The sequence below is a fragment of the Nerophis ophidion genome, linkage group LG14 (genome assembly GCF_033978795.1).
Source record: "Nerophis ophidion isolate RoL-2023_Sa linkage group LG14, RoL_Noph_v1.0, whole genome shotgun sequence".
Lineage (NCBI taxonomy): Eukaryota > Metazoa > Chordata > Actinopteri > Syngnathiformes > Syngnathidae > Nerophis > Nerophis ophidion.
Window position 1 is genome coordinate 51,562,751 of NC_084624.1, and position 23,341 is coordinate 51,586,091.

General features: G+C 42.6%; 1 protein-coding gene and 1 long non-coding RNA gene across 3 annotated transcripts in view; one reads left to right on the top strand and one right to left on the bottom strand.

Annotated features, from left to right (window-relative positions):
- LOC133568823 (BTB/POZ domain-containing protein 10-like) overlaps positions 1 to 23,341 on the top strand; it is a 48,460-nt gene that overhangs the window by 8,351 nt on the left and 16,768 nt on the right. The window contains exons 2-4 of one of the 2 annotated variants that reach the window (XM_061920980.1): positions 3,635 to 3,846; positions 5,393 to 5,717; positions 14,318 to 14,420. In XM_061920980.1, the coding sequence (XP_061776964.1) occupies positions 3,635 to 3,846; positions 5,393 to 5,717; positions 14,318 to 14,420 (640 nt within the window). The remainder of the gene's footprint in view (positions 1 to 3,634; positions 3,847 to 5,392; positions 5,718 to 14,317; positions 14,421 to 23,341) is intronic. The other variant, XM_061920981.1, reaches the window with a different exon arrangement.
- LOC133568825 (uncharacterized) overlaps positions 10,951 to 23,341 on the bottom strand; it is a 36,506-nt gene continuing 24,115 nt past the window's right edge. Inside the window, exons 2-3 of the long non-coding RNA XR_009809682.1 lie at positions 20,875 to 21,015; positions 10,951 to 11,052 (exon numbers count right to left, since the gene is read on the bottom strand). This is a non-coding gene — a long non-coding RNA (uncharacterized LOC133568825). The remainder of the gene's footprint in view (positions 11,053 to 20,874; positions 21,016 to 23,341) is intronic.

The window sequence follows — 23,341 nt, forward strand, 5'->3', positions numbered from 1 at the left end:
CTTTGAGATTTTAACATGTGTAAAGTGCATTATTATTATTAATTAATTATTATTGTTGAATGTAAATTTGTTTATATATTATATGCAATCTGTTGTTGTGTTCCCTAATCTAGAGTGTACATAAATGAAGGTGGCTTCACGGTGGCAGAGGGGTTAGTGCGTCTGCCTCACAATACGAAGGTCCTGCAGTCCTGGGTTCAAATCCAGGCTCGGGATCTTTCTGTGTGGAGTTTGCATGTTCTCCCCGTGAATGCGTGGGTTCCCTCCGGGTACTCCGGCTTCCTCCCACTTCCAAAGACATGCACCTGGGGATAGGTTGATTGGCAACACTAAATTGGCCCTAGTGTGTGAATGTTGTCTGTCTATCTGTGTTGGCCCTGCGATGAGGTGGCGACTTGTCCAGGGTGTACCCCGCCTTCCGCCCGATTGTAGCTGAGATAGGCGCCAGCGCCTCCCGCGACCCCAAAAGATGGATTAAGCGGTAGAAAATGGATGGATGGATAAATGAAGGTCTGTGTTGCTGGGCCCGACCTGGACATAATCTGGACTGGACCTGCTTTTAAGAACCCTTTAAGCAATCTCATTTCATTGACAACCTGGTCTGGGGAAGATAATGTCCTTAAATAAATAAAAAAAACACACAAAAAAAAACTAAACATTTTCTTGAACAAAAAAGAAACTAAAATAAAATAAAAACATCCATCCATCCATTTTCTTCCACTTATCCGAGGTCGAGTTGCGGGGGCAGCAGCCTAAGCAGACTTCCCTCTCCCCAGCCACTTGGTCTAGCTCTTCCCGGGGAATCCCAAGGCGTTCCCAGGCCAGCCCGGAGACATAGTCATCCCAACGTGTCCTGGGTCTTCCCCGTGGCCTCCTACCGGTTGGACGTGCCCTAACTTCGGGTGGCATCCTGACCAGATGCCCGAACCACCTCATCTGGCTCCTCTCGATGTGGGAGCGCAGCGGCTTTACTTTGAGTTCCTCCAGGATGACAGAGCTTCTCACCCTATCTCTAAGGGAGAGACCCGCCACACGGCGGAGGAAACTCATTTGGGCCGCTTGTACCCGTGATCTTATCCTTTCGGTCATAACCCAAAGCTCATGACCATAGGTGTAAAAACACTCAAAACGTTTTTGAAACTGCACCAATTCTTTTCCTCCGAATTTTCAACAAACTTGAAGTGTTTTGCCAAAGGAATTATTTGTGAAATGTACATTTTCATAATGTGCTTGTTCTATTTTTGATCAAAGCAAAACAAAGAATACAATCTAAAGTTGTCCATCCACCCATGTATTTTCTACCGCTTATTTCCTTTGGGGTCGCTGGCGCCTATCTCAGCTACAATAGGGCGGAAGGTGGAGTGCACCATGGACAAGTCCCCACCTCATCGCAGGGCCAACACAGATAGACAGATAACATTCATACACTCGGGCCAATTTAGTGTTGCCAATCAACCTATCCCCAGTTGCATGTCTTTGGAGGTGGGAGGGGCCTATTCCCAGGTGCATGTCTTTATTTTTAAATTATTATGCCATGATTTTACCAGTCTGGCCCACGTGGGAATAGAGTTTCCTCCATGCGGCCCCTGAGCTAAAATGAGTGTGACACCCTTGGTATAGCCTGTCTAAATGCTAACTTTCATTTTAACTGATAGCGCCCCCCGCGAGCCCAAAGGGAACAATTGGTAGAAAATGGATGGATGGACGGGTTTTACAACAAGACAGTAGCTGACATTTTGTTGATTATTTCTACTCTTTCTACACTCCCCACTATATCTGATCAGCCAGTCAAAAGTCTAGGAAGGCAATATGATGCAAGTCTAAGAGATAAAGACCAGGTGAAGCAGTTGTGCAATGACATCAAAAGAACCAACTTCCTGGGAAGCTCAAGTCCTGGTGCCTCCAGTTCGGCTTACTACCTCGGGTGATGTGGCCCCTGGCAGTCTATGAGGTGCCCATCTAAACAGTAGAGAAGCTAGAGAGAAGAGTCACCGGCTACATAAAAAAGTGGCTTGGAGTTCCACTCTGTCTCACCACCATAGGCCTTTACGGTGATAGTATGCTCAAGTTGCCCCTTACCAGTCTTACAGAGGAGTTCAAGTGTGCCAAAACACGACTGCAGTTGACCTTGAGTGAATCCAAAGATCCAGCGGTTAGGGAAAATGCACCAACATTGGTTTCAGGGCGCAAGTGGACACCAGCAAGAGCAGTTGAACAGGCAACAGCAGCTCTCAGACATGCTGACATTGTGGGGAATGTTCAGCAAGGTAGAGGAGGCCTTGGACTTACGTCTAGTCGCCCTGCCTGGAGAAGTGCCACTGTACCAACACGGAGGAAGATGGTAGTGGAGGAAGTACGGCGTCAGGAGGAGGCCTTGAGATGGGCCAAGGCAGTCACCCTTGGCAAACAGGGTCGGTGGACTCGGTGGGAAGGCGTTGAAAGAAAGAAGTTGAGCTGGAGGGATGTATGGGGCATGGAAGCAAGGAGCTTAAGCTTTGCCATCAGATCTACCTCTACCTCCGATGTCCTTCCGACCCCAACCAATCTCCAGCAGTGGTTTGGCGAAGATCCATCATGCGCCCTTTGCGCTAAGCCGGCCTCCCTTGGACACATACTCTCAGGTTGCAAAACCAGCTTCACTCAGGGGCGATACACTTGGCGCCACAACCAAGTTTTGAAGAGCCTTGCTTCCACACTGGAGGTAAAACGATCCAACATCAACGCACTGCCACCACCAACATCAAAGAACTCATGGAGAACTACCTTTGTCCGTGAAGGGGTCACAGTTGCCGGACGCAACGTTAACCCGTCAGAGAGAAGTCAGTTGTGTCCAGCACGCGACATCCTCCACTGGGAATTAAAAAGTGTCTGCCTACCTACCTACTCAGTGGCCTAGTGGTTAGAGATCGGTAGGTTGGGAGTTCAAACCCAGGCCGAGTCATACCAAAGACTATAAAAATGGGAGCCATAGCCTCCCTGCTTGGCACTCAGCATCAAGGGTTGGAATTGGGGGTTAAATCACCATAAATGATTCCCGGGCGCGGCTCCCCTCACTTCCCAGGGGGTCATAAAGGGGATGGGTCAAATACAGAGGACACATTTCATCACACCTAGTGTTGATGGACCGCTCGCCTGTATCGGTTGGGGACATCTCTACGCAGCTGATCCGCTTGAGATGGTTTCCTGTGGACGGGACTCTCGCTGTTGTCTTGGAGCCACTATGGATTGAACTTTCACAGTATCATGTTAGACCCGCTCGACATCCATTGCTTTCGGTCCCCTAGAGGGGGGGGGCTGCCCACATCTGAGGTCCTCTCCAAGGTTTCTCATAGTCAGCATTGTCACTGGCGTCCCACTGGATGTGAATTCTCCCTGCCCAGTGGGTGTGAGTTTTCCTTGCCCTCTTGTGGGTTCTTCCGAGGATGTTGTAGTCGTAATGATTTGTGCAGTCCTTTGAGACATTTGTGATTTGGGGCTATATAAATAAACATTGATTGACATTGATTTGTGTGACTATCATTGGCACTTTAACTTTAACTGCCTGCAAATGTATTTTGTATCTGTTGCACAGCTATGGTATGTATTTTATGTAGAAAGAATATGTTTCTATTGTATTTATATATTGATGTCTTAGTGACAGGCATTGTGGCGTGTCAGTGTTGGACTGCCACCATGGGCAGCAGCGGTGGACCGGGAGCATGAGCCCGTGCGGCAAGGGTGACACCAGCGGTCAAGCAGGAGGAGGGAGCGATAATGGCGGGCGCTCCGATGACCGCTCACGTGAGAGAGAAGAGAGTCAGCTGACCCCCTGCATTAGGAAGGTCACATCCCCGACCTGGCAGCATGGTGAGGATGGCTTAAAGGAGTGGCCTTGTTACATCCATAATGTTTGCTACCGTTTACGCCAGGGGTCTCAAACTCAATTTACCTGGGGGCCACTGGATGCAGAAACTGGGTGAGGCTGGGCCGCAAGACAAGATTTCTTCAAAAAATCTAACATGCACTTTTTAATGAATTCACCTTCTTTGAATGGCTTTCCCGCCCTAGCAACATACTTGCCAACTCTCGCGATCTTTCCGGGAAACACCCGAATATCAGTGCCCCTCCCGACAATCTCCCGGGGCAATCAATCTCCCAGTTTTCCCCCGGACAAAAATATCAAGGGCGTGCCGTGATGGCACTGCCTTTAGCGTCCTCTACAAACTGTCGTCTCGTCCGCTTTTCCACCATACAAACAGTGTGACGGTCCAGTCACATATTGTATGAGGCTTCTGTAGATCCACGGAAGTGACTGCAAGGCATAGTTGATCAACAGCCATACAGGTCACACTGAGGGTGGCCGTATAAACAACTTTATCACTGTTACAAATATGCGCCACACTGTGAAACCACACCAAACAAGATTGACAAACACATTTTGGGAGAATATCCTTACTGTAACACAACAGAACAAATACCCAGAATCCAATGCAGCCTTAACTCTTCCGGGCTACAATAGGGGGTGGGGTTGGGGGGGCCGGGGGTGTATTTTGTAGCCCGGAATAGTTAAGGCTGCATGGGATTCTGGGTATTTGTTCTGTTGTGTTACGGTGCGGATGTTCTCCCAAAATGTGTTTGTCATTCTTGTTTGGTGTGGGTTCACAGTGTGGCACATATTTGTAACAGTGTTGAAGTTGTTTATACGGCCACCCTCAGTGTGACCTGTATGGCTGTTGATAAAGTATGTCTTGCAGTCGCTTTTTCTGCGTCTACAGAAGCTAAATACAACATGGGGCTGAGCTGGCACGTTGTTTTTACAGGTTGTAGAGGACCATAAAGGCAGGGCCTTCACGGAGCCCCCTTATTATTGTTGTTTGGGGGAATGATCTTCCCTGAAGGGCCAATGTAAATTGGGAGTCTCCCGGAAAAATTGAGGGTATACAAGTATGACGCCGTCGAGCGCCATTCATATAATACTCGCGGGCCGTACCAACATTAAATTTTCACATTGAGGTGCGGGCCGCGTAATAACGTCTCGCGTGTTTGAGACCCCTGGTTTATGCCTTTTGCTGACTTACAACAACCAACTTTTAAACATATGGCAATAGATAGGGGCCACAGTAATCTTGACAAATAATCTAATAGATCCCTGAGCTGATCGTTTTGTTTAAACGTGAGTTACCACGCCATCTACTATCGAGAGTTGTGCACTCACACATAGTCCTGTTATAATGTGTTTATTACCGAGGGCAGTAATAAACATATATTCAAGATGTGCCGCCACAAACACTGCGGTGGATGGTCAAGGATGAAGAGTTTTGCTAAGATACAAGAAGTGATGCACAGCTTTTTAAGCCACTTGGGCAATGTTAGAAATGTGTTAATTCCATCCACATGATCTTTTTCCCCGCAGATGGAGAAGGAGGTGATGGCGGATCATCCTCCAGATCTTCCAGTCCACGGCCTCCTAGGGCCTCTCTTCCGTGTTCAAATGTAGAAGGAGCGGTATTTGCAGGACCCCTATCCCAAACCCCGAGTCACGCAAGAGGGAACCTCCATCCCGAGACCCTTGGTCAAAGACCATGTGATACAGTGGTTGTGTATGACCTCAGTAGTAACGAGTTTCATCATCGCGGTGGAGCCCGAGGAGGAGAGTGCTTGACGCTTGTCGTGGACGATACAAGATTTGTGGTGGACTCCGCCATCTTTACAGCCCAACCCGACACCATGCTGGGAAGGTAAAGACAAAGTGCTGGCATCACACTTCACAAACATGACTTTACATTCAGTCATCCAGTGACAACTATACCTGCACTCCTACTTAGCACACTTCGAAGCGCCAGGTTAGTGATTGGATTCACAAAGAAGCACACATTTATTGCAATTAGTGTTGCGCGATACAGACGATACACCGTATTTTACGTACCATGGGGCGCACCGTATCATAAGGCGCACTGCTGATGAATGGTCTATTTTCTACCTTTTTTCATGACTTTTGTTTCCGTCTAATTAATATTGAGATCAAAACTTGAATCATTTAATGATGTTGAAAATTTGAAGTATCGGTATCGGCATTGGAATGACCACTACTGCCCCTGTAACTACTTGGTATTGGATTGGTAGCCAAACTTGTGATATCGCCTAAAACTAATGTAAAGTATCAGGGTTTCCCACACATTCATTTAAGAATTACGGCCGCCACAAAAAAAAAAAAAAAAAAAAAACTTTATTTATTTTTTTTCCGGCTTTTGACTCGCTCGACCGCTCATAAAAGCAATGGGACTCTGTCTGTGAATGGAGCTTCAATCAATCAATCAATCAATCAATGTTTACTTATATAGCCCTAAATCACTAGTGTCTCAAAGGGCTGCACAAACCACTACGACATCCTCGGTAGGCCCACATAAGGGCAAGGAAAACTCACACCCAGTGGGACGTCGGTGACAATGATGACTATGAGAACCTTGGAGAGGAGGAAAGCAATGGATGTCGAGCGGGTCTAACATGATACTGTGAAAGTTCAATCCATAATGGATCCAACACAGTCGCGAGAGTCCAGTCCAAAGCGGATCCAACACAGCAGCGAGAGTCCCGTTCACAGCGGAGCCAGCAGGAAACCATCCCAAGCGGAGGCGGATCAGCAGCGCAGAGATGTCCCCAGCTGATACACAGGCAAGCAGTACATGGCCACCGGATCGGACCGGACCCCCTCCACAAGGGAGAGTGGGACATAGAAGAAAAAGAAAAGAAACGGCAGATCAACTGGTCTAAAAAGGGAGTCTATTTAAAGGCTAGAGTATACAAATGAGTTTTAAGGTGAGACTTAAATGCTTCTACTGAGGTGGCATCTCGAACTGTTACGGGGAGGGCATTCCAGAGTACTGGAGCTTGAACGGAAAAAGCTCTATAGCCCGCAGACTTTTTTTGGGCTCTAGGAATCACTAATAAGCCGGAGTCTTTTGAACGCAGATTTCTTGCCGGGACATATGGTACAATACAATCGGCAAGATAGGATGGAGCTAGACCGTGTAGTATTTTATACGTAAGTAGTAAAACCTTAAAGTCACATCTTAAGTGCACAGGAAGCCAGTGCAGGTGAGCCAGTATAGGTATATATGTATGTATATATGTATATAAAGGTATATACAGTACAGGCGTAATGTGATCAAACTTTCTTGTTCTTGTCAAAAGTCTAGCAGCCGCATTTTGTACCAACTGTAATCTTTTAATTCTAGACCTGGGGAGACCCGAAAATAATACGTTACAGTAGTCGAGGCGAGAGCTTGTAGTTACAAATTATATAAATATGTAAATACTATATAAATATGTAAATACTATATAAATATATACATAAAGTGTTGTTGTTATATTCCAACTCCGCGTTCTTCTTGGTCATCGCCGCTGCCGCCCATTCACCCCCCCCACCGCCCGACCACACCACCCCAAATAGATGCCTGACTTGTGGGAAACACTGAGTATCCAAACAAAAGAAGAATTAGTGTTATTTTTATTTCAACAGAAGTGTAGATAGAAACATGTTACAACACAGAGTAACCGGATATCAACAATAAAATTAGCAAGTAAATTAATAATAGTTTTGACCAAATAATACAACTGGAAATGACACTATGTTAGCGCATACGCCATCAGCTAAATTAGGAGCCTTTTTAACCTGTTTTGAAATGGTTCTATTATCATTTACATGCCAAATATTGTATTGAGATTCATTTCATTATCCAAGGTAAATACAATATACATTTTAAATCATGTCAATTGCACTTACTCCTCCACAGTTACAATTAATAAACTATCGTAATAGAAGGTAAAATCTATTTGGATCCCACTTATGAATGTTCTGCTTCCGGGGCTGAATCTCTGCTACATTGGCTTATACATGGATTTGTTTGTGCATGTGTGTGTGTGTGCGTGTGTGTATGTGTATGTAATTGTTCATGGATGTACTGTAGGTATGTTTGTGTGTATGTATATATGTATATGTATATGTATGTATGTGTGTGTGTATATATGAATAAACTATATTCCCAAAAGTATTTGGCCAGCCATCCAAATGGTGAGAATCAGGTGTCCTAATCACTTGGCCCGGCCACCGATGAATCAAATCAAGCACTTAGGCATGGAGACTGTTTCTACAAACATTTGTGAAAGAATGGGCCGCTCTCAGTGATTTCCAGCGTGGAACTGTCACAGGATGTCACCTGTGCAGCAAATCTAGTCATGAAATTCCTTCACTCCTAAATATTCCAAAGTCAAATGTCGGCTTTATTATAAGAAAAGTGAAGAGTTCGGGAACAACAGCAACTCAGCCACCAAGTGGTAGGCCAGGTAAAGTGACAGAGAGCAGTCAGCATAGTGCAAAGACTTTCTGCCCAGTCACTTGCTACAGAGCCAGAAAAACGCTACATTGGGTGTGAGTTTTCCTTGCCCTTTTGTGGGTTCTTCCGAGGATGTTGTAGTCGTAATGATTTGTGCAGTCCTTTGAGACATTTGTGATTTGGGGCTATATAAATAAACATTGATTGATTGATTGACATTTCTAACTGCATTGTGCAGAGTGTGAAATTTGGTGGAGGAAGTATGGTGTGGGGTTGTTTTTCAGGAGTTGAGCTTGGCTCCTTAAATCCAGTGAAAGGAACTTTGAATGCTCCAGGATACCAAAACATTTTGGATAATTCCATGCTCCCAAACTTGTAGGAACAGTTCCTCTTCCAACATGACTGTGCACTAGTGCACAAAGCAAAGTCCAAAAAGACATGGATGACAGAGTCTGGTGTGGATAAATTTGACTGGCCTGCACAGAGTCCTGACCTGAACCCGATAGAACACATTTGGGATGAATTAGAACGGAGACTGAGAGCCAGGCCTTCTCCACCAACATCAATGTGTGACCTCACCTATGCACTTTTGGTACGCTCTAAGGTTCAGGTCCCGCGTCCCTCTATTTATTCAGGAGTTTCAAAGTCAACATCATTGAGGCCGCCTCTAAAATGAGTGGTCACATATATTATGCAAAGCAGGTCCTAGGACGCACAATACGTGACAGAATGTGCTGGGGCCTTGTGATTTCACCTTGTCCCTGCTTCGTCTGCGTACTGTCGTCTTATCTGCCTTGAGGTCCTTAAAGTCATTGGCTGTTAGCGGGCTAAAACAAAGATAACATCTGCGGCTGAGGCCACCCCTCAGACAAGAAGTTTCATCCTTGCACAGATACCTTAGACTAACTTGAGCACAATAGCTAATAAATATAGCAACAGATTTTAAGCATACTAAAGTTGTGTGATAATACAAACCCCGTTTCCATATGAGTTGGGAAATTGTGTTAGATGTAAATATAAACGGAATACAATGATTTGCAAATCCTTTTCAACCCATATTCAGTTGAATGGACTACAAAGACAAGATATTTGATGTTCAAACTCATAAACTTTATTTTTTTTTGCAAATAATAATTAACTTAGAATTTCACGGCCGCAACAAGTGCCAAAGTAGTTGGGAAAGGGCATGTACACCATTGTGTTACATCACCTTTTCTTTTAACAACACTCAATAAACGTTTGGGAACTGAGGAAACTAATTGTTGAAGCTTTGAAAGTGGAATTCTTTCCCATTCTTGTTTTATGTCGAGCTTCAGTCGTTCAACACTCAGGGGTCTCCGCTGTCGTATTTTACGCTTCATAATGTGCGACACATTTTCGATGGGAGACAGGTCTGGACTGCAGGCGGGCCAGGAAAGTATCCGCACTCTTTTACTACGAAGCCACGCTGTTGTAACACATGCTGAATCTGGCTTGGCATTGTCTTGCTGAAATAAGCAGGGGCGTCCATGAAAAAGACAGCGCTTGGATGGCAGCATATGTTCTTCCAAAACCTGTATGTACCTTTCAGCATTAATGGTGCCTTCACAGATGTGTAAGTTACCCATGCATTGGCCACTAATGCACCCCCATACCATCACAGATGCTGGCTTTTTAAATTTGCTTCCCGTTTGGTCCAGATGACACGATGTCGAATATTTCCCAAAACAATTTGAAATGTGGACTTGTCATACCACAGAACACTTTTCTACTTTGCATCAGTCCATCTTAGATGATCTCGGGCCTAAAGAAGCCGGCGGTGTTTCTGGATGTTGTTGATAAATGGCTTTCGCTTTGCATAGTAGAGCTTTAACTTGCACTTACAGATGTAGCGACCAACTGTAGTTAGTGACAGTGGTTTTCTGAAGTTTTCCTGAGCCCATGTGGTGATATCCTTTAGGGATTGATGTGGGTTTTTGATACAGTGCCGTCTGAGGGAGGGGAGGTCACGGTCATTCAATGTTGGTTTCCGGCCATGCCGCTTACGTGGAGTGATTTTTGCAGATTCTCTGAACCTTTTGATGATATTATGGAGCGTAGATGTTGAAATCCCTAAATTTATTGCAATTACACTTTGAGAAATGTTGTTCGTAAACTGTTTGACTATTTGCTCACGCAGTTGTGGACAAAGGGGTGTACCTCGCCCCATCCTTTCTTGTGAAAGACTGGGAAGCTGTTTTTATACCCAATCATGGCACCCACCTGTTCCCAATTAGCCTGCACACCTGTGGGATGTTCCAAATAAGTGTTTGATGAGCATTCCTCAACTTTATCAGTATTTATTGCCACTTTTCCCAATGTCTTTGTCACGTGTTGCTGGCATCACATTCTAAAGTTAATGATTATTTGCAACAAAAAATGTTTATCAGTTTGAACATCAAATATGTTGTCTTTGTAGCATATTCAACTGAATATGGGTTGAAAAGGATTTGCAAATTATTGTAATCCGTTTATATTTACATGTAACACAATTTCCCAACTCATATAGAAACGGGGTTTGTATGTGTTCATTATTATTGTAACAAGTACAGTACATACATCCACATGCACATTGACTGTACAAACATACAGAAACAGAAAGTGAACATACCCGAGCGAGTGTGAATGTTGTCCATCTGTGTTTGCCCTGCGATGAGGTGGCGACTCGTCCAGGGTGTACCCTGCTTTCCGCCCAAGTGCAGCTGGGAGGCTCCAGCCGTGCCTGAAAGGGACATGCGGTACAATTGGATGGATGGACCAACAATATGATTTGCATGAATAGCTGATTCCATCCATCAATCTTCTTCCACTTATCTGAGGTCGGGTCGCGGGGGCAACAGCCTAAGCAGGGAAACCCAGACTTCCCTCTCCCCAGCCACTTCGTCTAGCTCTTCCCGGGGGATCCCGAGGCGTTCCCAGGCCAGCCGGGAGACATAGTCTTCCCAATGTGTCCTGGGTCTTCCCCGTGGCCTCCTACCGGTTGGACGTGCTCTAAACACCTCCCTAGGTAGGCGTTCGGGTGGCATCTTGACCAGATGCCCGAACCACCTCATCTGGCTCCTCTCGATGTGAAGGAGCAGCGGCTTTACTTTGAGTTCCTCCCGGATGGCAGAGCTTCTCACCCTATCTCTAAGGGAGAGCCCCGCCACCCGGCGGAGGAAACTCATTTCGGCCGATTGTACCCGTGATCTTATCCTTTCGGTCATGACCCAAAGCTCATGACCATAGGTGAGGATGGGAACGTAGATCGACTGGTAAATTGAGAGCTTTGCCATCCGGCTCAGCTCCTTCTTCACCACAACGGATCGATACAACATCCGCATTACTGAAGACGCCGCACCGATCCGCCTGTCGATCTCACGATCCACTCTTCCCTCACTCGTGAACAAGACTCCTAGGTACTTGAACTCCTCCACTTGGGGCAGGGTCTCCTCCCCAACTCGGAGATGGCATTCCACCCTTTTCCGGGCGAGAACCATGGACTCGGACTTGGAGGTGCTGATTCTCATTCCTGTCGCTTCACACTCGGCTGCGAACCGATCCAGTGAGAGCTGAAGATCCCGGTCAGATGAAGCCATCAGGACCACATCATCTGCAAAAAGCAGAGACCTAATCCTGCGGTCACCAAACCGGAACCCCTCAATGCCTAGACTGCGCCTAAAAATTCTGTCCATAAAAGTTATGAACAGAATGGGTGACAAAGGGCAGCCTTGGCGGAGTCCAACCCTCACTGGAAATGTGTCCGACTTACTGCCAGCAATGCGGACCAAGCTCTGGCACTGATCGTACAGGGAACGGACCGCCACAATAAGACAGTCCGATACCCCATACTCTCTGAGCACTCCCCACAGGACTTCCCGAGGGACACGGTCGAATGCCTTCTCCAAGTCCACAAAGCACATGTAGACTGGTTGGGCAAACTCCCATGCACCCTCAAGAACCCTGCCGAGAGTATAGAGCTGGTCCACAGTTCCACGACCAGGACGAAAACCACACTGTTCCTCCTGCATCCGAGGTTCGACTATCCGGCGTAGTCTCCTCTCCAGTACACCTGAATAAACCTTACCGGGAAGGCTGAACAGAACAAAAAAAAAGAAATGGTCTGCCTTAGTTTCTCCTCCATTTTCTTTGTGTTTGTGCACGAGGTCACGCTCCCATCATTTTGTGGTGTGTGTCTGCTAGTTGCTTTTTTCATACTGACACGTTTTCTCTAAATACTCGACAGCTGTTGCAACCTAGCTTGCCACTGTACAAAATAAGGACACTAGAAAAAGCTAGGAAAAATACTACATGAAAGAAGTAAAACAGAAAAACCAAGTACAAAATAAGGACACTAGAAAAGGCTAGGAAAAATACTTTTTGAAAGAAGTAAAACAGAAAAAACAAGTTCAAAATAAGGACACTAGAAAAGGCTAGGAAAAATACTACATGAAAGAAGTAAAACAGAAAAACCAAGTACAAAATAAGGACACACTAGAAAAGGCTAGGAAAAATACTTTTTGAAAGACAGAAAAACCAAGTTCAAAATAAGGACACTAGAAAAGGCTAGGAAAAATACTTCATGAAAGAAGTAAAACAGAAAAACCATGTAAAAAATAAGGACACTAGAAAAGGCTAGGAAAAATACCCCATGAAAGAAGTAAAACAGAAAAAACAAGTACAAAATAAGGACACTAGAAAAGGCTAGGAAAAATACTTTTTGAAAGAAGTAAAACAGAAAAACCAAGTTCAAAATAAGGACACTAAAAAGGCTAGGAAAAATACTTCATGAAAGAATTAAAACAGAAAAACCAAGTAAAAAATAAGGACACTAGAAAAGGCGAAAACCACACTGTTCCTCCTGCATCCGAGGTTCGACTATCCGGCGTAGTCTCCTCTCCAGTACACCTGAATAAACCTTACCGGGAAGGCTGAACAGAACAAAAAAAAGAAATGGTCTGCCTTAGTTTCTCCTCCATTTTCTTTGTGTTTGTGCACGAGGTCACGCTCCCATCATTTTGTGGTGTGTGTCTGCTAGTTGCTTTTTTCATACTGACACGTTTTCTCTAAATACTCGACAGCTGTTGCAACCTAGCTTGCCACTGTACAAAATAAGGACACTAGAAAAAGCTAGGAAAAATACTACATGAAAGAAGTAAAACAGAAAAACCAAGTACAAAATAAGGACACTAGAAAAGGCTTGGAAAAATATTTTTTGAAAGAAGTAAAACAGAAAAACCAAGTTCAAAATAAGGACACTAGAAAAGGCTAGGAAAAATACTACATGAAAGAAGTAAAACAGAAAAACCAAGTACAAAATAAGGACACACTAGAAAAGGCTAGGAAAAATACTTTTTGAAAGACAGAAAAACCAAGTTCAAAATAAGGACACTACAAAAGGCTAGGAAAAATACTTCATGAAAGAAGTAAAACAGAAAAACGAAGTACAAAATAAGGACACTAGAAAAGGCTAGGAAAAATACTTAATGAAAGAAGTAAAACAGAAAAAAACAAGTACAAAAAAGGACACTACAAAAGGCTAGAAAAAATACTTCATGAAAGAAGTAAAACAGAAAAACCAAGTACAAAATAAGGACACTAGAAAAGGCTAGGAAAAATACTTCATGAAAGAATTAAAACAGAAAAACCAAGTACAAAATAAGGACACTAGAAAAGGCGAAAACCACACTGTTCCTCCTGCATCCGAGGTTCGACTATCCGACGTAGTCTCCTCTCCAGTACACCTGAATAAACCTTACCGGGAAGGCTGAACAGAACAAAAAAAAAGAAATGGTCTGCCTTAGTTTCTCCTCCATTTTCTTTGTGTTTGTGCACGAGGTCACGCTCCCAGCATTTTGTGGTGTGTGTCTGCTAGTTGCTTTTTTCATACTGACACGTTTTCTCTAAATACTCGACAGCTGTTGCAACCTAGCTTGCCACTGCACCGTCACGGTTTTCTTATGGTTCTGGATTCAAGACACCTGTTGTTTTTTCTGCTTTCTTTGTAGGATGTTTAGCTCCGGGTGGGACAACAAATTCACAAGGCCCAATGAAAAAGGAGAGTTTGAAGTGGCGGATGGCATCAGCTCCTCTGTCTTCAGAGCCATTCTGGTAAGAATTACATCCCGATCCTTAGGCTGACATCTTTAACACTTTGAGCTTCTTCTACACTGGACATGTGTATTGTTTCACAAAATGAAAAACAAACTGCACGATAGTAATTGGAAGATCATTTATGAACTGATTGTTTGTACTACGAGATGGAACATGTAGTAGGAGTAGAAGTAGGAAGAAGGAGAGAGACAAACACGAAGCTATGCTCATACATTTACTTGACATTCACAACTACGGCACCCATGTCATACATCAATTTCATGGTGAGTGAGCTCTGTTCTGAGTGGAAACTGTCAAGTCCAAGTGTTGTATGGTCTCCACCATCGTGCTGCAGTTCTCATTCACACTCTCGGCCATTTTCTAGTCTATGCTATTCTTTTTTTTTTACATCCTCAGAGTTGGTCATGAGGTTATGTGGTGAACTATTTTGCAAGTGTGTAGGGGCACTGCAAAAAAGAGCTGACAAAATGCAATACATAAAGACGGAAAAATAAAAATTTAAACTTGTGAAAAGATCTGTCCATGCAGCTAGTTACAGTTGATAAGACATCGTAAAGTAAGATTTGTTTATCTAGAAATTATCAGGACTTTTAATATAGAAACAAGGTTTTTGTGTGACGTGTAGGTGAAGTGGATCCCAAGGATGCCGAGACGCTACATTTCTAACTGCAGACAAGAGTGCTTCTTTTTATTTAGGAGGAAGCACAAAGTAGCAACATAAAGGCTGTGGTGGTAAACACAAAAAACACCAGGCAAAAAAACTACTTTGAGAAATAAAACACAATGCTAGGAAAAATAGTTCATGAAAAAAGTAAAACAGAAAAAAAAAGTAAAAAATAAGGATTCTAGAAAAGGCTAGGAAAAATACTTCATGAAAGAAGTAAAACAGAAAAACCAAGTTCAAAATAAGGACATTAGAAAAGGCTAGGAAAAATACTTCATGAAAGAAGTAAAACAGAAAAACCAAGTAAAAAATAAGGACACTAGAAAAGGCTAGGAAAAATACTTCATGAAAGAAGTAAAACAGAAAAAACAAGTACAAAATAAGGACACTAGAAAAGGCTACGAAAAATACTTTTTGAAAGAAGTAAAACAGAAAAACCAAGTTCAAAATAAGGACATTAGAAAAGGCTAGGAAAAATACTTCATGAAAGAAGTAAAACAGAAAAACCAAGTAAAAAATAAGGACACTAGAAAAGGCTAGGAAAAATACTTCATGAAAGAAGTAAAACAGAAAAACCAAGTACAAAATAAGGACACTAGAAAAGGCTAGGAAAAATACTTTTTGAAAGAAGTAAAACAGAAAAACCAAGTTCAAAATATGGACACTAGAAAAGGCTAGGAAAAAATACTTTTTGAAAGAAGTAAAACAGAAAAACCAAGTTCAAAATAAGGACACTAGAAAAGGCTAGGAAAAATACTTCATGAAAGAAGTAAAACAGAAAAACAAAGTAAAAAATAAGGACTCTAGAAAAGGCTAGGAAAAATACTTTTTGAAAGAAGTAAAACAGAAAAAAACAAATAAAAAATAAGGACTCTAGAAAAGGCTAGGAAAAATACTTTTTGAAAGAAGTAAAACAGAAAAACCAAGTACAAAATAAGGACACTAGAAAAGGCTAGGAAAAATAATACATGAAGGAAGTAAAACAGAAAAACCATGTACAAAATAAGGACACTAGAAAAGGCTAGGAAAAATACTTTTTGAAAGAAGTAAAACAGAAAAACCAAGTTCAAAATAAGGACACTAGAAAAGGCTAGGAAAAATACTTAATGAAAGAAGTAAAACAGAAAAACCAAGTACAAAATAAGGACACTAGAAAAGGCTAGGAAAAATACTTCATGAAAGAAGTAAAACAGAAAAACCAAGTACAAAATAAGGACACTAGAAAAGGCTAGGAAAAATACTTCATGAAAGAAGTAAAACAGAAAAACCAAGTACAAAATAAGGACACTAGAAAAGGCTAGGAAAAATACTTTTTGAAAGAAGTAAAACAGAAAAACCAAGTTCAAAATAAGGACACTAGAAAAGGCTAGGAAAAATACTTCATGAAAGAAGTAAAACAGAAAAACCAGGTACAAAATAAGGACACTAGAAAAGGCTAGGAAAAATACTACATGAAGGAAGTAAAACAGAAAAACCAAGTACAAAATAAGGACACTAGAAAAGGCTAGGAAAAATACTTCATGAAAGAAGTAAAACAGAAAAACCAAGTAGAAAATAAGGACACTAGAAAAGGCTAGGAAAAATACTTTTTGAAAGAAGTAAAACAGAAAAACCAAGTTCAAAATAAGGACACTAGAAAAGGCTAGGAAAAATACTTAATGAAAGAAGTAAAACAGAAAAACCAAGTACAAAATAAGGACACTAGAAAAGGCTAGGAAAAATACTTCATGAAAGAAGTAAAACAGAAAAACCAAGTACAAAATAAGGACACTAGAAAAGGCTAGGAAAAATACTTCATGAAAGAAGTAAAACAGAAAAACCAAGTACAAAATATGGACACTAGAAAAGGCTAGGAAAAATACTTCATGAAAGAAGTAAAACAGAAAAACAAAGAACAAAATAAGGACGCCAGACAAGGCCATAAAAAATACAGGCAAACCTGAGAAGATCAGCACGTTTGCTTTGTTTTCTTTGTACGTTGACTGTTTTGTGAAGAATACATCATTTTCCTTAGCTGCATATTGCCTCTGGAGTTTTCATCTGCATCCTGGGAGAACAACCCACACATAAACATGCGACCCAACCATGACATTTTGTTCTGAAAACAAGAATTATTTAACTTGCGATTCTTAAATTTAGCACCCACGGGATGTTGCAGAATCTGTAAACAATTATCTGTCTGGGTAAGATCAGAATATCTTATTTGAATAGCAATTTTCTTTATTTTTATTTTTAAAGAAAAATAGACAAAATATATATATATAATCCATGCTACATTCACCTCAAGAGGGTCTGCATGGTGTTGGCATGACAGGTAGTAGCTGTAACAAAACGACACGACAGGTAGCACGACAAGAGTGGTATGTGGCAACGACAATACAATGATCCAGCAACTGACACAAGACAAAGCAGGTACAAATACGAGCAGGCTGATTGGCAACAGGTGTGGCCAGGTGCCAATCAGCCGCAGCTGAGGAGGAACACAGCACTCAGGGAACAAGACAGGAAGCTGACAAAATAAGAGCACTAGACAGGAACTAAAGACAGGAGATACTAAACACAGAGGAAAGACAAATGCAGAGGAAAAAACTAAAACATAGACAAACTGTCAGGGGATAGCCTGACACAGCCACTAGTAAAGAACTACTTCCTGAAGTGAACTTGCTGGGATCCTAAAACTGTTTTGCCCGCATCAAAAGTTGTGTGCTACGCTAAATCAATCAATCAATCAATCAATGTTTACTTATATAGCCCTAAATCACTAGTGTCTCAAAGGGCTGCACAAACAACCACGACATCCTCGGTAGGCCCACATAAGGGCAAGGAAAACTCACACCCAGTGGGACGTCGGTGACAATGATGACTATGAGAACCTTGGAGAGGAGGAAAGCAATGGATGTCGAGCGGGTCTAACATGATACTGTGAAAGTTCAATCCACAATGGATCCAACACAGTCGCGAGAGTCCAGTCCAAAGCGGATCCAACACAGCAGCGAGAGTCCCGTTCACAGCGGAGCCAGCAGGAAACCATCCCAAGCGGAGGCGGATCAGCAGCGCAGAGATGTCCCCAGCCGATACACAGGCAAGCAGTACATGGCCACCGGATCGGACCGGACCCCCTCCACAGGGGAGAGTGGGACATAGAAGAAAAAGAAAAGAAACAGCAGATCAACTGGTCTAAAAAGGGAGTCTATTTAAAGGCTAGAGTATACAAATGAGTTTTAAGGTGAGACTTAAATGCTTCTACTGAGGTGGCATCTCGAACTGTTACCGGGAGGGCATTCCAGAGTACTGGAGCCCGAACGGAAAACGCTCTATAGCCCGCAGACTTTTTTTGGGCTTTGGGAATCACTAACAAGCCGGAGTCCTTAGAACGCAGATTTCTTGCCGGGACATATGGTACAATACAATCGGCAAGATAGGATGGAGCTAGACCGTGTAGTATTTTATACGTAAGTAGTAAAACCTTAAAGTCACATCTTAAGTGCACAGGAAGCCAGTGCAGGTGAGCCAGTATAGGTATATATGTATGTATATATGTATATAAAGGTATATACAGTATAGGTATATATGTATGTATATATGTATATAAAGGTATATACAGTACAGGCGTAATGTGATCAAACTTTCTTGTTCTTGTCAAAAGTCTAGCAGCCGCATTTTGTACCAACTGTAATCTTTTAATGCTAGACATGGGGAGACCCGAAAATAATACGTTACAGTAGTCGAGGCAAGACGTAACAAACGCATGGATAATGATCTCAGCGTCTTTAGTGGACAAAATGGAGCGAATTTTAGCAATATTACGGAGATGAAAGAAGGCCGTTTTAGTAACGCTTTTAATGTGTGCCTCAAAGGAGAGAGTTGGGTCGAAGATAATACCCAGATTCTTTACCGTGTCGCCTTGTTTAATTGTTTGGTTGTCAAATGTTAGAGTTGTAAATCAAATCAAATTTATTGATAACCGTGTCGTAACCTGCATAAAAGTAATTCATTAGATGACTCGTTACTAGAAAAAATATTCTCCAAACACTGATGATTGACGTTTATTGCACTGCTTTGAATTGACTGAAGCAAATTTTAGCTAGTGCACTTTGGCTAAAATAATAATAAAATCCATTTTTCACACAACTTGTCTCACACGAGGAAGGTAACAAGATTATTATCTTACCGAAATGAGATACTCCACACATACTCCAGGTGTCCGACAAGGCGCCTCCACTTTAAATGTGCAGGCGTAAAAAAACCAAGTCCGCTTTGCAAAATGAGCAATGTAAGAATGTCTTTACAAGATAAAAGGGGAATGTTCCCACACTTGTTGCAAATGGCCACACTGACCCGGTTGTGTCCACAAAAACATGCCATGCAGTCACCGAGTATTGTCAACAAATGAGTTTGTTGGCGACAAATTTTATTGTGGATATTTGTCAACAATGTTGATGAATGGTTGCACCACAAGTACAGTGTGTAAAAAAACCTGTAAAAAGAATGGTTGAAATCAATGATTCAGGTCTCAAAGTGACTGTGACATCCATGGCCATGGTTAGCGTAACTCAGGGGTCACCAACCTTTTTGAAACCAAGAGCTACTTCTTGGGTACTGATTAATACGAAGGGCTACCAGTTTGATACACACTTAAATTGCCAGAAATAGCCAATTTGCTCAATTTACCCTTAATAAATAAATCTATATGTAAAAAAAAAAGGGTATTTCTGTCTGTCATTCCGTCGCACATTTTTTTTCCTTTTGCGGAAGGTTTTTTGTAGAGAATAAATGATGAAAAAAACACTTAATTGAACAATTTAAAAGAGGAGAAAACACACAAAAAAAAGAAAATTTAATTTTGAAACAGTTTATTTTTATTTCGACTCTTTAAAATTCACTATTCAACAGAAAAAAATGAAAAGCAAAGCTTGCTAATTCGAATATTTTTGAAAAAATTAAAAAAAGAATTTATGGAACATCAGTCATTTTTCCTGATTAAGATTAATTTTAGAATTTTGATGACGAGTTTTAAATAAATTAAAATCTAATCTGCACTTTGTTAGAATATATTAAAAAAAAATGGACCAAGCTATATGTCTATCAAAGACAAATCATTATTTATTCTAGATTTTCCAGAACAACATTTTTAAAAGAAATTCAAAATACTTTGAAGTAAGATTTAATTTTGATTCTACAGATTTTCTAGATTTGCCAGAATACTTTTTGGGGAATTTCAATCAAAATAAGTTTCAAGAAATATTTCACAAATATTCTTCGTCAAAAAAACAGAAGCTAAAATGAAAAATTAAATTAAAATGTATTTATTCTTCTTCATAATAAAAAAAAATACCTGAACATAGATTTAAAATGTCAGGAAAGAAGAGGAAGGAATTTAAAAGGTAAAAAGGTATATGTGTTTAAAAATCCTAAAATCATTTTAAAGGTTGTATTTTTTTCTCTAAAATTGTCTTCTGAGAGTTATAAGAAGCAAAGTAAAAAAAATAAATGAATTTATTTAAACAAGTAAGGACCAAGTCCTTGAAATATTTTCTTGGATTTTCAAATTCTATTTGAGTTTTGTCTCGCTTAGAATTAAAAATATCAAGCAAAAAGAGACCAGCTTGCTAGTAAATAAATACAATTTAAAAAAAATAGAGGCACCTCACTGGTAAGTGCTGCTATTTGAGCTATTTTTAGAACAGGCCAGAAGGCGACTCATCTGGTCCTTACGGGCTACTTGGTGCCCGTGGGCACCGCGTTGGTGACACCTGGCGTATCTAAACTTGGATTGAAATGTAGTACCTTGTTCCATGCAATGACAGAGGTCCGGTGCTGCTTACTCCACAACATTGGAACAGCTATGACATCATAGCGTACTCATTGGAAGGTTATTGGACTGGACTGTCACCTTCCAAAGAAGCCGGTCTGTCCTCCTTTGATCATCTTTGACAAAAGTACAATATTTCATGTTAAATAAAAACAAGGAACATATTTTGTGTATTGGTTAGTGTATCACAACCAAAGTAAGTTTAGGAACAGGGTCCTGCTGGTGGATGTTGGGGATGAAGGACCATCCATCCATCCATCATCTTCCGCTTATCCGAGGTCGGGTCGCGGGGGCAACAGCCTAAGCAGGGAAACCCAGACTTCCCTCTCCCCAGCCACTTCGTCTAGCTCTTCCCGGGGGATCCCGAGGCGTTCCCAGGCCAGCCGGGAGACATAGTCTTCCCAACGTGTCCTGGGTCTTCCCCGAGGCCTCCTACCGGTTGGACGTGCCCTAAACACCTCCCTAGGGAGGCGTTCGGGTGGCATCCTGACCAGATGCCCGAACCACCTCATCTGGCTCCTCTCGATGTGAAGGAGCAGCGGCTTTACTTTGAGTTCCTCCCGGATGGCAGAGCTTCTCACCCTATCTCTAAGGGAGAGACCCGCCACACGGCGGAGGAAACTCATTTCGGCCGCTTGTACCCGTGATCTTATCCTTTCGGTCATGACCCAAAGCTCATGACCATAGGTGAGGATGGGAACGTAGATCGACCGGTAAATGGAGAGCTTTGCCTTCCGGCTCAGCTCCTTCTTCACCACAACGGATCGGTACAACGTCCGCATTACTGAAGACGCCGCACCGATCCGCCTGTCGATCTCACGATCCACTCTTCTGAAGGACATCAGAAACTATTTTCTAGTTGTTACAAAAAACTCTAAACTCTTATCCAAAACTGAGTTTTCAGAGATAACAGTCGGGATTTTATTTTTGGACAAAACCTTGCAGCTCTAGTACTAATAACCAGAGGCGTTCCGATCCAATATGGCTATTCAGTATCTGTAAAGAATGGGATCACATGGGCCTGCCTCTAAAATAAAGCATGCAGAGCCCCATGTGATCACAACAACATATCTCTTCATCAAGACTTTTACACATTACACACTACAAAATAACTTCTAAAAATATGTTTGACTATATTGGAGCGATAGCGGTATTAGTCTTGGACCCATTATACAAACGACTACAGTAGTTTTATGAAATAATGTAATAAGTACTTACCTTGGAGATTAGCCTTCTAAGGTATCTCCTTCAAGCTGCTTCGCCATCAAATATACCATCAACACCTTCTCCATATTTTCATGGATAAATGTCCGTCTGCCCCAGAACACTTTCAGAACCGGATGGTGACGGAGATCACAGAAGGGCTTGAGGGCATTGTTTGCCACATGGATGACGTGCTAGTGTGGGGCCGAACACAAAAGGAGCATGATGCTCACCTGCATGCCACACTCGAAAAGATCCACAAGGGAGGCATCACTCTGAATGTCGATAAGTGCGACCTGTCAAAATCAGAGGTGACCTTTCTAGGCCACGTGCTCTCCACCAGTGGCATCAGCCCAGACCCAAGCAAAACAGAAGCTGTGAGGAACATGCAGGAGCCAACAACTGTGACTGAGTTGAGAAGTTTTCTTGGAATGATAAATCAACTTGGGAAGTTTGTGCCGCAGCTGGCCGAGAGAGAAAAGCCTCAGCGAGATCTCCTGTCGAAAAAGGACTGCTGGGTGTGGGGCGTCGACCAGGCAGGGGCCTTCCAGGATCTAAAGGATGCACTGACGTCTACACCGGTGCTTGCCATGTATGATCCCAACAGAGAGTGCAAAGTCTCAGCAGACGCGTCGTCGTACGGGTTGGGAGGCGTACTGCTACAAAAGTGGGACGAAGAGTGGAGGCCAGTGGCCTACATGTCGCGGTCTCTCACACCAACAGAGCAGAGATACGCGCAAGTAGAGAAGGAAGCTTTGGGGCTGACCTGGGCCTGTTAGAGGTTTCGCAACTTCCTCATCTGGAAACATTTCCAGATGGATATGGACCACAAGCCTCTGCTGAGTCTTCTGGGGTCTCAAGCACTGGATGCTCTACCTCCACAGATCCGACGCTTCAGAATGCGTCGGATGCGCTATTCTTACTCTATCTCTCATGTGCCAGGGAAGTGTCTGTGGACAGCTGATACATTGTCACAAGCTCCTGTTAAGAAAGAGAAGACAGCAGCGGACAAAGAGCTGTTTGAAGAAACCAACATCTATGTGGACATGGTACTGGAGAACTTACCTGCAAGCGCTGACTACCTAGAGGAGCTGAGAGAGCAGCTGCAGAGAGACAGTGTGTGTGCACAGGTGATGCAGCTGTGTACTGACGGCTGGCCAGCACACGGTTCCAAAGAAACCAGCACTCAGGCTGTACAGGGCAGAGCAGGCGTTCCTCACAGTTCAAGATGGTGTCTTG